This window comes from Melospiza melodia, chromosome 4 (assembly GCF_035770615.1).
Source record: "Melospiza melodia melodia isolate bMelMel2 chromosome 4, bMelMel2.pri, whole genome shotgun sequence".
NCBI lineage: Eukaryota > Metazoa > Chordata > Aves > Passeriformes > Passerellidae > Melospiza > Melospiza melodia.
This window is the reverse complement of record NC_086197.1, coordinates 12,795,777-12,811,098: the sequence shown is the minus strand read 5'-3', so window position 1 is coordinate 12,811,098 and position 15,322 is coordinate 12,795,777. Positions and strand designations below refer to the sequence as shown.

Genomic DNA, 15,322 nt, shown 5'->3' with positions numbered 1-15,322 from the left:
CAGAACTTTTAGTCAGACACTGGATCAGACGCATGCTGAGCTGCTGTGACAATTCTTCTTTTAAAATTGGATTGAAAGTAAAAGAAGACCTAAGAATACAGATATTTCCAGTAAAATAAAAGATGAAAACCTTGCAGGGGGTACACAAGGAAGTGTCTGTCCTCGGTGTAAATGGGGGAGGAAATGTTGACTTTTTTACATCACTGAGAAGAGACAGAACTCCAAATCTGTCTCTTAAACACTATGAAAGAAAATCCAGACTGCTTAAGCCAGAACATTCCAGGCAGAAATCAAACCTCAAAGCCTAAGCAAGCAAGCAAAAGGTATTCCAAATGAACACAGACTGACTTAAATGTTGTTTGATAGAGGAAGATTCTGTCCTGAGAAAATTTACATGTGACTCTGACACCTAAGTATTCAAATACTGCAATTTGAGTGTGTACTACAAAGGAATTTAAATAAAACTGTCCTTCTGAATAAAAAATCCTCAAATTAGCAAGAAGACTAGAAAATATTTAGCTGATATTCAAAAAACAGCTAAGGTTGACTTCAGAAAACTGTTCCACAGCAATGCTTACTAACAGTTTTTTTAAAAAATATTTTTTTTTCTAGCAGTACAACAAAGATTCACATACAAAGCAGCTATAAATATTTAAAATATATTTTTGAAATGGAAAACATCTCTTCCCTAATTTTAAATTTATAAAACTGCCAAAGAGCCTAAGTGGATTTTAGATTAAAAAAATACCTTGCATTGTAAACAGCCCTTGAAATCCATCCAGAACAGCTTTGTGGATATTCCACTAATTTCAGTTTCCTGTATCTGGGTGCCTAACACAGCAGCTCCACATTTTGCTATTGTTACCTGTCCTTCATTTCCACATCAAGTTCTGCAGGAATACAAAAGGTAGCAGAAGTAAAGGGCACAGCAGCCCAGCTCTTGGACAAGGAAGACATGCATAATTTCTTGTTAAGTCAAAACAAAGAGTCAGAATTCCTGCACTCATGCCAAAAGGAAGATTCCTGTCACTCCTTCTAAGACCTGTTTGATTGTTAAAAAGCTGAAACTCTGCAAGATACTACTCTAGTGAACATGGAGTTAGAAACAGCAATGAAACTGTGTTCAAAAAAATCACAAAATTACTCAGGATGGACGCAAACAAATCCACAAATTTACAATTCTGTATTTCCACTCTATGTTTTAGGTACTTGCACAACTCCATTCCTGTAAGCAGTCCCTAAAAAGCCTTTAAAGTATACTTATCCTCACAACATTCCCAGGAACAAAATAAAGCCTTTTCCTTTTTTTCTTTTTGTAGCTTAGTAAAGGAAGCATAAAGAAATTAACTAAAAGCACTGGAAGCCTCAAGTAAATTACACAGCCAAGTGTCAACAACTTGGACAACAAGACCAAGAGCTGGTGCTGCACCTGAGTAAGGACAACGTCTGGGGATGAGCAGTGGGAGAAGAATTTGGGGGTGCTGGTGGTGGATTTGGGGAGCTGGACATGCCCAGGCCATGTGTGCTGGGAGCCAGAGCCCCCCTGCGCTGGGCTGAGCCCCCAGTGGGCAGCAGGGGAAGGGATTCTGCTTCTCTGCCCTGCTCAGGTGAGACATCACCTGCAGAGCTGCCCTGAGCCACAGGATCCCAGCAGAGAAAGGACATGGAGAGAATCCAGAGAAGGCACGAAGCTGTTTAGACAGATGGAGCAGCTCTGCTTTTAGGAAAGGCTGAGAGACTTGGGAGTGCTTAGCCTGGAGAGGAGCAGCTTTGGGCTGACCTAAATGATGCATTCCAGTACCTGACGGGAGCCTACAAGGAGGATGGAGGTTACTTACACGGGCCTGACGTGACAGAATAAGGGGCAATGGCGTCAGCCTGACAGAGTAGGTTTAGACTGGATGTTAGGAAGAAATCTTTCCCAGTGAAGTTAGTGAGTTCCTGGCACAGGGCGCCCAGAGAAGCTGTGGCTGCCCCATCCCTCAAAGTGTCCAAGATCAAGCTGGAGAGGACTTGGAGCAACCTGGGATAGTGGAAGGCATCCTTGCACATAGCAAGGGTGGGATGGGGATCAGCTTTAATAGTCCTGCAACCCAAGCCATTCTGTATCTCCAGGATATTTTGTGCCACCCACGAGTAGAGACAAACACCTTTCCTCCCTGCTACAGGCACAAGGACTGAGCACACTGCAGCTCCTCATTGGCCCCCTGGAGCAGGACAGGAGAAGGGACTTGATTCACCCCCTACGGGGATACAGAGAGCCCCTTTTCCAGCCCGCAGCCGACTCCACGAGGGGCAGGACCTCGCTGGGAGCCGAGGCGAGCCCTGACCGACATCCACCGGCACCGCCGCTCCCTGCTCCCCTCTACCTGGGCTGCGCCTCCCGGAACAGACCCGACAGCGCCCGCACGCTCTCCAGGCGGGCCGCGGGCAAAGCTTCCGCCGCCGCCATCGCCCGGCCCGGCCCCGCTCCGCCCCCGCCGCGCGGAAATGGCGGCGGTGCCGCCCCGCCGGGCGGGCGGGCCGGTGCGTGGAGCCAGCGGGAAAATGGCCGCTCTGGCCGGGAGATGTGCTGGCTTTCCGTGTCTGTTTCCTTACCAGCTCCTGTATCTTTCCTTTTCCCATGTTTTTTTTCTTTTCCTGCCTGAGTTTCCGCGGTAGGAAGCTCACCGCGGCCCGCTCTCTTCACGCAGCTGCTGCTGCCCCACACGCGCGCCCCGTGTGCTCTTGGGGATGCCTGTCTCTAAACAAAACAAATATTAAATTAATATAACAACACATAAAATGCGGGAATAATTATTTCGTGCTTAACACTCTAATCATATACAGATTTCTCAGCCTATGGCAGCGATGTGAAACTGCGATTTCTAAGGTCCCTCCCAGTCCAAGGCTTTCTGTGAAGTAAATACTACTTTGCTTCAGGTTTTAAAATATTTTTAAATTAAACGCTACATTTTTAATGTTTATTTTCTAAAAATATCGTTCAGCATTTTCTAAACATGAATGAAAACTTAACCTGCATGTGTGGGGGTGGGAAATTAGCTTCTAATGGTTAAAAAGACTAATTGTGGCCAAACACTATAGAAAGCTTTATTAGACAATCACTCTCACAGGGAAGACACTCTTAGAGTTCAACCGTCCAGCCAATTTTTATATAGATTATAAAATTTAATTATTTTTTCAGATAACTCATGGATGTTGTATGTTAAGCTCATATGTTGTATGTTGAGCTGATCTACCTAATTCTGTGAAAAACAGGCAGATCCCATAAAGATGCAGCTTTTCCCGCAGAGAGTTTACAGTCTAAATAACATTTATTTTTCTTAGCACAGCTTTAGGGAACTACAAGAAGGGAAACACTCCATGTAGAGCCAGCAACATCTGAAAATAAAGTTATACAGAACTTATTTTAAATTCTCCATCAAATTAAGAGACTATATTCTTGAGGCAACAGTGTTTGAAGCTGGAAAAGGGAAAAACCTCTCTTAGCTAAGACTCTGGAAGAAAATTGCCCCACTCCAGCAATGCTGGCTCTGCAGGAGGCAAAGCAGGTCAAAGACATTGAATCCCTCCTATCTCAAATGTTGTGAGAGGGCCACTTGCTCTAATCTCAATATGTATACTGACTGTGCCCCTTTTTTATTGGGGGCAACTTTCATCAGAAGATAAAATTTGGGCTCTGGAAAAAATTACAGTAAAGAGGCAAATCCTGCAGTATAAATATTTTATACGTTTCCGGCATAAATACTCATTTTCTGACTCTTATTTTGGGCCTGTGTTATATTAAGTATGATTTAGCCCACACAGCTTTAGAAGCTGTAGACCAAAAGCTTTTATTTTTGTTCTGTTATTTAATGGGATCTAGTGAAATTGATCGATGCACTTGGAAAAATGCTTTTCATTAGCCTCTGTTGCTAAATCTGTGGAGCATACCCTGCCATCATGCCCTCAGTTTCCTGCTTACACTGGGCAAATTACAGGCATTCCTTACCTTGCCAAGGAATTCTGAACACCTATACTAAGATGAGGAAGAGCAGATCTGAGAGGAGGTAGCACCATCTTTTTAAACACCAGAGGTAAAACAGAATCCACATGAAATGGATACTGCAGACTGTCTCAAACCCAAGAATAACTACTGCAATCTGAAGCCAACTACAGAGTTTATTTGGCTTCAGGTGAGGTGTTACACATGTGTCTGAAGGCCATAAAAGAGCAGTTATTTTTGATGTTGACATTTATGTGTCACTCGTTTGTTATGTAATATCATAAATAAATTTAATTCTTTATAAGAAAGAAATCCTTCCATCTGGAAAAAAAAGGCCTGCAAGGCCTCAGAGGTTCAAAGCCCTTGCATTTTGTCCTGGAAACAAATGATGTCTTCTGAGAAGGAGATGCAGATGAAAGCTGTCAGCTGCACAGTTTCCAGGTTCTGAATCACTGTAGGAACTCTTCCCTCATTTGTTAGATGCGGTCCAGTTTTTAGAGGCAATGAGGAATTTTGTGACTGTCATCTGCCCTTCACAGAGGTTTTATGCCACATTTGCATGGAGCGTTTTTGTTGGGATCAGCATTAGCCTCATCATATCAGCCAATGGCATAAGCTTGTGGAAAGACACTGTCCTTGCCCTGGTCAGCTGGGTGAAAAAGATGCTGCTGAGGGTATCTGGTAACCAAAGTCTGGTTTCCTGGTAGCCTGGGGAATTTTGTGGTACATGAATTCATGTACCAATTGATTTATAATATGTAGAATTTAGAGTCAAGGCTTTGTCTGGTACAGAAGAAAATGCAGCTGAATTGTAAGAAGGATGGTGCTTAATGCAAGGAGGTTTTGTGTGTGTTAACTTGTGTCATCCTGCAGTTTTCCCCATGCTATGAGGTGCCAGGGAGAGGCCTCCTTCTGCTTAGAAATTTATTCTCATGGATAGAGAATGTCCCTGTTACAGAGTTAACACAAATTTGGATAAAACTATACCTTAAAAATTCCGCCTCTTCTTGAGTGTCAGGTGATGCCCCATCTCTGGAAGTGTTCAAGGTCAAATTGGACAGGGCTTGAAGCAAACTGTTCTAGAGGAAGGTGCTCCTGCCCAAGGCAGGGGAGTGGAATTAAATTCTCTTTAAGGTCCCTTCCAACACAAACCACTCCATGATTCTATGGCAGTGAGTAGTATATAGTTTAACACTGCTGCAGGGGAATGAAATTGGTTCCCACAGTTTAATTTCTGTAGGAAAGGACAGGGATGCACAAGGGCCTACACAAAGCAGGAAAGGACATCTCTCTCCACAAGGCAGGCTGCCACTGACTTCAGTCACAAGGCTGAAGGAAAAATGGTGGATGTGGGGAATGTGGCAGTAAGCAATGAGCTTGCAGAAATGCTTCATAGACACAATATATCTGAAATAAGTTCTAAGGGTCTTGTTTAAGGTTGTGTGGTAAAGAGGGATTGTTGAGGAGGATTGTGAAGGGGAGAGCATGCAGTTATGAGTCTCCTCTTGTGACTTTTCCACCATCCAGTGTTACTTTAAGTCCTAGAGGCCAGTGTGAAAATGCTCCCACAAGCAGTGGAGTGGGAGCTAGATTTGACACTTTTGCCATATAATGTAGATTTCCCATACAAATACAATCAGATCTCACCTCTCGTGTGAAAATCTTGGATTTTCCTGGTTTTCATTGCAGCCCAGACAACTGAACAGCCAAAAAGCTGCTATTAAGCCAGTGCACATAAATCACCTCTGTGCTGAGCTCACCAGGCTTTTGTGCTTCTGTGGAGTCACTCTGTGGCACAGGACAGGGAGTTCAAGCAGACTCATTGCTCTTGCACAGTGTGGAGTCACTCTCCACATGCACATTAAACCTGCTGGGATTGCTCTGTGTTTGCAAAGCTCCACATGGGAAACTCACCTTTTGGGGACTGTGGCAGCCACTGCTTAGCATCTGTGAGCAAAGTCTTAAAAAATCCTGTGCAAAGCCCTGGAAATTCTATCTGCCTTCTCATACTTGGAAAATGTAATTCATCTGCTAAGCTTGGAGACCAACCTGGCTCCCTCAGATATCTCACAAAGATGCTGTTGGAGAGATGGGAATACTCACTGAAATTGTATCTCATTCCCAGAAAATAGAAATAAATATCCCTGCTATGGAGGAGAAATAACTGAGAAGTTCCCCACCACCTGGTCGTTCTCAGAGTGAAGAGGTGAATGCTTGAATATTTTTGAGGAACTCACCAGTTATGTAGTCTTCCTGAGCAGATGTGTCAAGCCAATGAATGGAGGAGCAAAGGGAAATGCCCACAGGGAATCCCACATTCCTTGGAAGTGCTCCCATTTACCAGCATTGGTGTACCTTGTCAATGCTGAGAAATTTGCTGCAGGGAAAAAACAAGGCATAAAAGAACGAAGAGCAAGAAAAACCCATACAGCGACTCAGAGTGTCTCCTGTTTTGGGTTACTGCTGGTGCTTGGAGCTGGAGAATTGTAGCTGTGATCCTCACCAAGCTTCATACTAAGAAATAGAGATTAAACTCCTCCAGCTCTGTAAAACGCCTGACATCTAGTGGAGATAAAATAGTGGACAGCAGAACTCAGCCTAAAACCATTCGAGTGCAGAGTCTAGTTTATTCACTGCCGGTGTAGAGTCCATTTAATTTGTTAATTACATCTGTGAAATATGAGTTAGTTTCCTCATCTTTATTGTGCACTAAAATCACAGAATACATATCCCTTCCAACTCAGGATAATTTAGGATTTTAAATCCCAATAAGCTCAGCCTTTATGTACGACATCTGTCAGCAGATAAGCTTTGTTAGGTGAGAGCAATAGGCCTCGGATTGGTATCTTCATGTTAGGAGACAAATACGTACAAAGTTTGATTTTGCAGAATTTATGAAAGCCAGTCTAATGTCATCTTAAGAAATAATATTTGAGAAGATGCTACTGGTAACTAGAAGTTGCTGCATACATCTATTTATCTCTAAGGAGAAAATATATGCAGTTATATAGAGTTGCTAGACTGACAACTGAGAAATAAAGGGTTAAACTTCAGTTCTACGGAATCTTTTTCTTTAGCCCTTTATCAAAATTTTCAGCTATAAGAAAAGCTTCGATACTTACAAGAAAAAGTTATTGAAAATTGTGAGCATTCATTTTGATATAATACAAAGCTTGTGAAGTTCTAGTTAAAAATCTCAGAACTTATTTTCTCAGAATTTTCTTATCCTAGCTTAATATTCATTGAAAGAAACATGCAATCTAAACTTTAAAAAAAAAACAAATATTGCTATTCAAATATCATCTGAAGATTTCAAAAGATTCAGATATAAGGGTGTTTTGTTGCCTTTAAATTTCAAAACCTTAACCTATTGAAGAAATATCTGAAGAAACCTCCCTGTCATACCTATGGGTCTGCAAAAAGGAAAATTAAGTTTCTTTTAAACCAGTATGCAAGGCTGTCCAAAACCATTTGCCTAACTATGTATCTGAAGAGAAGCTTTGATCCATTCCTGTTTTATATGTCTTTTTCCACAGGTCATATCAGAAAACTAAAGTGATAAGTTATGGATTTTTTTTAACTAACATCTTTTTTAAGCAGACACAAATATAAGTCAAGTTTGATAGTTTCCATTTGCATCTACTGATTATAAGATTTAGCCTCTGCAGAAGTCATTATTTGTAGGTGTGTGACAGCCTTCTAAATTAAAAAATCCCACACTCTTTAATGACTGAGAGTAATAATACTTCAGAGTTATAAATTTCCCAGCTCACATGGAGATAAAAGCAGATATTGAAGGGGGCATTTGTCCATCTGTTCACCTGTGCAATATTCTCCTTAAGTCCAAAACTCATCCAAATAAGATCAGCCCCCTGTGTCTGCATCTGCGTGCCACACCTTATCCACTTGCTAGATCTAGGCTACCTAGGGTTTGTCAGCCTCCCCTCCCACACTTTAACAGGCTCTGAGTGTGCCTCGTACATCAGTAACACAGCAGGCAGTTATTAAGTAATATAAATTAATAATTAAAATATTAACTGTTAATTCCATGCAAACACAGACTGAACTGTTCAAGACACTGTCAGGGATGGATAAGCCTGGTTTTTGATCTGAGCAAGTGCTGTTATTCACAGAATACAAATACTGGTTTCACCAGAGGGGGAAACAAGGAGAAAACCTTGGGATGAGGCAGAGGTGGAGCCTCAGTTGGCAGGAATTGGGTCTGGGACCTGACTTCTCTCTTCCTTTTTCTCCTTGCCCATCATTTTTGTGACTCTGCAACTGTGCAAAAAACTCTGAGTCTTCCATTACCTTTGGGAAAACTTTTTTTCTCATCTCCCTTTCAGGGTCGTCTGGTTTAAAGGCAGAACTAAAGGCAGCAAAGCACAGTATTATATTTGTGTCTGCTAGACATTATTTTTGCTTCTCACCTATGTTTGCCCTGCACTGATGGAGCAGCCACCTTGGCTCATCCTGCCCCCAGGGTGCATCACAACCCCCAGGCATCAGGAGTCACCTGCACAGCACCCAGTGCTGGGAATAGGCAGGGTGAGATATTCACATACAAATAGTGCAGTCCTGTGCACCACAACCTCTGCTCCTCTGCTTCTGTTTTATGCCAGAGTCATCAAAAGCCAGAAACACATCTTAGACAAAATCTGTTGCATTGTTTTCACAGCTAGAAACTCCATCCACCTACATCTGACTTAATTTCCCAAACTAATATACTCTTACCTCCTAAAATGTTATTTACACCACTGCATGCCTGACTTCTAAATATGCACTGTAGTTTCCCACTATCCATTCATGGACAGATGAGGAGTCACTTGATAAGTCAAAAGCAAGTAACAGTCAATTTTTCCTGCACAAGACAAAGGTTTCTAAGCTCATAATGTTAGATGTAGAGTTTGAGTAGAGTGTGCACCTTCATTCCTGAAGCAAGGAGTGCCTCTGCTGAGGAATCTGTTATAAATCACATTTTTAGTGCGACTGGCAAAGCCGCATAACTCTGGCCTCAGGGAACCTGTCTAATTTGTCAGCTAAAATTCAGTCTCCTCATAGAAAACTAGTCTGTTCATGCTTTGTGAAGGCTAATTGCCCATGGAAGGAATCTGCTCAGGGAGCTGTCAGCAGTGATGTGGTGTGGTGCTGTCATCTGGCTGGAGCTTCCCGGGGAAGGAGGCAGAGCTCCCCTTCCTCTGGTGCTGACCTTTAGCCATGCAGCTGCTCTCCCCCAGAAAGGTGTGTTTGGTCAGACCACTAGCAGAGCTGCAGGAGCCAGAGGAGTTCTTATTCACATTGGTGAACCTCCTTTTTCCTGTTTGTATCCACTTGGAAAGGGACACAAATAACACCCAGCAAATAGGAGCTTCCAAAAATAATCCTTGGAAGAAACACTACTTCAGCTCTTAAGAATTTGGTTTTTTATAATCATTCAAGTGCACTGTGAACTGAAAAAACTCCAGCATTCAATAAATTGCCACAAATTTAACATTTCCTCTTTCAGGCAAGAACTGAATTTCTTTTATTGAACTAAGGAAAGTAGTTATAATGATTTTTTAACTGCAAGTCAGAGTTTAATTCCCTTCCATAACCTTAGGCATGAAGTATGCTTTTTCTCTTCTAGGATATTATTCTCTGGTGTTTGCCCCAAACTTCAATAAGCAAAGTAACTCCATTTGTTCCAGCTTAGTGGCATTGTTAAATGACCATGTTTTATTCCTACTAATTATGAAGCCCAAGCTTTGAGTATGTCCCTAGAATAGCAATGAGGATGGGAAGAAATGTTGGGAAGGAAGCAATCACCACTCACAGTTACTAGCAACTGTTAACCAGCAGAGGTTCAGTACTTGCCAGGGCTAATTTAGGGATCCTGTAAGAGATCTCTTCAATTGACCATTTAACTTACTTTTGCTGTTATTTATCATGCTACTGTGAAGACATCTCCTGGACTGAATAAATTGTATTAAATGAGGAAAACAAGTATGAATAAGAAGATAATTGGCATGGGAAACAGTTGCATCCAACCCCAACCTATCTATAACAACTCTTTTCATCTATTATAGAAAGATTTAACTCAAAAATAGTTACCAAGAAATATTCCTTGTAGTTAAAAAGTATATTGCAGATTGACCATGTAAGCAGGGTGCTGAATGCAAGTTTGCAAGAAACAGAGTAGTTTTGGGATGATTACCAAGCTTAAAATAACGCCCATGTTTAAGTTTCTTGATGTTCCAAGGCCCCTTTATTCTGTTTGACTCCATCAAATTTGTGTGTTTGTTCTATTAGATGGCATCAATGACTAGTCTCTTTTCAGAGTGCTTTGTAGAAAAGGGGCATAATTGTCTGAAAAGAGGCCTATTAAGTGTTTGCTTTTAAATCAAAGAACACTTTTGAAATATTAAATAAAGAAGGGCTACAATATGTAAGTCACTCCAACCCATCTCAAATATACTGATGCACATTAATGATTTACTTTGGGCTCATACATCTATTTGGTTTTGCATTCAAAACATTGTTACCCTGGTAACCCCAACATCTTGCAGAATTTAACTTATTCTCCATCTAAAGTACACTCTCTTAAGGAAATTCATACAGGTTCTTATGAGAGCTCTTTTCCTTTTTTCCCCCTCCTTTGTTTGTAAAGGAAGAAACAGTGACTGGTTTCATCATGAATGGGTTGTTTCTGTCCTTTCTTCCTCCCCTCTCCCATCCCATTAATGACAGCAGAGATTTAAACACAACAGTACATTCAGCTTGCATTCACTGTTTAACAAAGATCCCAGTCTTAAACAAGCTGGGTTGCTTTACTCCAGTATTGATACTTGTTAATGTGCTGGAAGGAACCTTTCTAAGGAGTTCCTTATTTCAGAGGATACATTCATTCTCAACAGGCTGTCCTCTCACATATTCCTTTAAACATGGGCAATATAGATCTATTCTGGCACATTTTACTGGGGTGTCATTAACTGGGATGTATTTCAGCACTTGGTGCAGTGGCAAACATCAACAGGAGGTGGCAATGCACCTCACAGCCCTACTTCTACCCATGGTATTCCCTGGCAGGTAGGCAAGGATGGACAGAAAAACAGTGAATATCCTGCAGGATACTGAACTCTCAGAAGCCAAAGATGATGTAAATAGTCTGAAGTGGTCTGGCCTCCTTCCTGCAGTGGTGATTGCTGGTGCTCTGGCTCAGAGAGCTGAGCCAGGTGCACGTGATGGCTGCAGATTGATGTTGGAGCTGACAGAAAGGGGAAGTCCTGCTTTGCCCTGGGGGCCACTCCCCATCCTTTCTCCATTGTTTGAGGTCTATCAGTCAGTGACCCAGTAGAAGAGAAGCTGATTGAGAGGGCTGATCCAGCGGGAAAGCTGGAAGTTGACTCCAGGACTCTCTGCCCCTCTTCCTCCCCCTGCCGCTCTTGGTTGCTGGTGTCCCACACCTCATCCCTGTGGGCTGGATTTAACAGCTCCAATTTTGCATGATCATATTCTTGATGTTATTTTTATTAGTTCCTGATGCTGATTCACCATGGAATGGTTCAGCACATACCCTGACACAAGACAGGAGATGGGGCCTGCAGGGGCAAGGGACAGGAAGTGTGGGAGGGCAGGGTGTGATAACCTGCATTGCCACCTTCCCACAGAGCATTGTGAATTTTGGGAAGACAAGTCAGAGCTGGAAAGGAAGATAAACTTTGCAGTTTGTTCTGGGCAGATGGCACAGCACCTGTAGCACTGTGATAGCTCAGAACTCAAACATACCCAAGGAAACCACAGGGAGCTCATGAACAGAGTGACATCTGCATCCTTTCTGTCCCATCCTGGGACAGCACAGGGCTGTCCAGACCCACCTGAGCACAGGGCAGGAAGATGCCAGTCATGGATAGCTCTAGAGGATTACATCCAAGGGAAAACATTCCCAAGAAGGGGTGGATGGACCAATCCCTGCAGAGTACATCCTCTGAGCACAGCACAGCCATAACCACACACTCAGTCTGCTGAGGCCAGAAACAGCAAGAACATTTGTTGAGGCCTGTGCTCTACATGACAAATCAGTATTTGTTCCAGAAGTTGATTTTTTTGATTAAAAAGATTTTTTCAGACCAATGCAGAAGAAACAAAAGGAGTAAACACAAGCTTAAAGTTTCAGAAGGGTTTCAAACTCGTTATTCAACATTATTTGCGTGCTGTGTAATCTCTTCCTCATCATTCATTGACCTCTGGCAAACAAAGAGTTGAGCTGACAGCAACTTTTTTCCCTCAAGCCCAAATTCTTAAAAATACCTTCTATTTAAAGTTGTATTTCAACCTCTCCAGACACTCTGTCCAATAATCTCTTTTAAAACCACCATCCTACTTGTCTTTTTCATTTAAGAAACTTGCGAAGAGCACTTCACAGTAAGCCACGTAGGGAGATTATTTTTTCTTATTGATAGTAAAGGGGAAAAAATCCAAAGAAAATAAAGCCAGTCTGCTAACAGAAAAAAAAAAAAAACCAACTCTTTTCTTCTCTTTTCTTGATTTTTTCACCTTTGATTTATAAAAACATCTTGTTAATCCCTGCAGGGTTTCTGAGAGAAAAGTTGCCTGAGATCGCTACACAGCGATAGAAGTTGGATACGTGTGAAGCAGAAAAGATTGACTGATTTAATGATTAAACAAAAAGAGGAGGTATAAATGACTGAGGAATCTATCAGGGAAACATATTAACTGCAGTTTCCTGATTTTTCTACCTTTGCATTCTTAATAATTTACTTAGAGGAGACGCTGAAGTGACCGTCTCAGTTAGCTCTTCCTAACCTTAAACGTAAAGAGGTTTTATCCATTTCAGAATCACAGAAACCTCCCAGCACACCATATCCAGTTTGTTAGAGTCAATAAAACTTTCTTTGGAAAGCTTTCTAAATTTTGGATGATATAACTTTGCACATTTTTGAATTTAGATCAAATAAAGTGATTTTCAAATTTTTTTACAAAAACAGTAACAATTTCTTTTTCCTTATTGGGTAGATTATTCTCTGAAATTTCCCCAGTTTTGAAGTGAGGATTAAAATGTTTATGAGCATTTTCATTTGAAGGAGGAAAGAAAAGTTCATTAAAGGATTTGCAGCATCTGGATAAAACAGGAGTAAATAGAGTGTATCCTAATCTGGGTAGGAATGACAACACACAACTACTTTTGTAATCACAATATAAGTACAGAATGCTGCAAATACTAAGTGCCAATATCACAGTCTCGAGGAACATTGTAAAAAAAAATACAGATCAAATTTGCTGATTTAGCAGCAGAAATAATACTGTTAATTACTCAAAGGATCTAATGAGCTAAACTGACAATATCTTTTCCAGTCATACTGCAAATCAAGATACTTTATAGGAGTTACCTCCAGGAAATGAGCAAGACACTGCTGAGCACAGGTGGAAAGTAGATGTTTTTTTGAGAACCGAAGTTATTAGGGCATCAAGAAGCTGCCACTGGCCTCAAACAAGGACAAGCATCTTCATGCACAGTAGCCATTCCCACCTCTCAGTCCAGTTGCTGCAGTTTTGAGCATCTCTGCCAGTGCAGAGGGACTGAGCCCAGCACAGTTTGCTCTATAGTGGTTTTTGACAAGCCCTTACACTCTACAGACATGATTCACATATACCCACTCTAATTTCATCTCCTCTTACATCAGTGTGCATTTACTGCAAAGTAATTTCTGGGATTGCCCCTAGAATGAGCACAGCAGAAATACCACCAGGGCAGTATCCCAGGAGCTTTTTCCATACATAAAATGGGACGGAAATATCCTGCTCAATGGGCACTCAGTTTCCAGCACTGATGTCCCTCAGCAAAGGCAGTACCATAAGATGGTCCCTGTTGAAAAGGGATCAGTTCTTGGCTCTGTTGGTACAGGACCAGTCTGTCTCTGGGAATTTATCAATCAGGGGGCTGTTTGTACTGGATGTTTCAGCAGCAGTGAAAAAGCCACAATTCCCTGTGAAAGGCACCCAAGAAAAGGAGAGTCTGTTCAGGGGAGTTTGGCTGGTACCAGCTTGGGTGAGACCTGAACTGGTGACCATCGAGTGAAAAGGTCCCACAATTCATTCCCTGCCCCACACACCAAACCACTCCTTTGTACATTTCAGGTTAACCTTACTACAGAACATCTTTGTAAAATGACATGGAATTTTGCTCATCACAGTAAGTTACTGGAGCTAGGAGCAGGGCTGCTCCAGGAGCACACCATAAACAAAATTCAGGTACAGAGTTATGACTGCCTCCTTGGAGAGATCTCCCCACTGTGTCCTAGTTGGGAATATGCTCAATTACTGCCCATATTAAGGGCATGTTATCCTCTCTTCCATTCAAGTTTAGCTGTGTTGCCTCACAAATTACTGGAGGAGAAGGCAAAAGTGCCATCCATGTCTGGCCGCTTCTGTCTTCCTCCCCTTGCACCCATGAAAAGCCACCTCCCAAAACTTGCTCGTGCAACCATGACAGTCCCCAGCCCTGTGAAGGGCCCTCATGTGTGCATGTCAAAGAGGTGAGAGGAATTTGTGGCCACAGGCTGCAAAGGAGAAGCCTGAAGGGTGTTTTCCCCCCTGCCTTATTGGTTTGGAAGCAGAGGGAGAGGGGAAGAAGGATTTTCCTGATTTTAGCACACTTTTCCCTAGCTCAGCCTAGCAGGAGTACACATGCCTGTGGTTCATCCTCACAAATGCCATGTCAGGCCAAGACAAACACCAAGTCTGTCTTCAATATGTGCAGGGGGGAAAAATATAGTTCTAGCTCACTCCAGATTAGAGTGTGTTTGCAGAGAAAGGGAGGAAATGAGGAAGGCTCTGATAGTTGTAGCTGAGTAATGCTGAGCTCTGCCTTTAATAGGCCCTGTTGTGGAGGGCACAGCTATTTCCCTTGGCATGCTTTCAAGTTGATTATAAATACAAATAAAAAGGTACTCAAACATACCAAGGAAAGATCTCAAAGGAACATATCTTAATTCAGTAGGACAGAGGTTTGGTAGAACTGCCAGTATGCCTTGGGAGCTGAGGGAGATACAGGTGCCTTAGGCCAGTGTGAAATTTCCAGTTTCACTCCTGACAAAGACATGGGAACAAGAGATATGAGACTTTTGATTTTGTTGTTAAAATAATCCCATTTTGCAAAAATCTGCAAAACTTTCTCCATTCTCAGTTAGTAAAAAATGCTCAAACCCAACTTTAAAATAGACTAAAGCCTTGCATTCTTTCTAGTTTTCTTGTGCCTGTGTTATTTCTGCATGAAGAAGAAATATCATGAGCAAAATTAAGTTGATCAAAACAAGAACTTTGCAAGAAAGGCAGCAGCTG

At 42.0% G+C, this 15,322-nt stretch overlaps 1 protein-coding gene across 1 annotated transcript in view; it reads right to left on the bottom strand.

Moving 5' to 3' along the window:
• Window positions 1-2,458, bottom strand: part of ATXN10 (ataxin 10) — a 74,611-nt gene extending 72,153 nt beyond the window's left edge. Inside the window, exon 1 of the mRNA XM_063153942.1 lies at window positions 2,370-2,458. Within this exon, the coding sequence (XP_063010012.1) occupies window positions 2,370-2,452 (83 nt within the window). The 5' untranslated portion in view covers window positions 2,453-2,458. The remainder of the gene's footprint in view (window positions 1-2,369) is intronic.
• Between the last annotated feature and the right edge of the window lie 12,864 nt (window positions 2,459-15,322).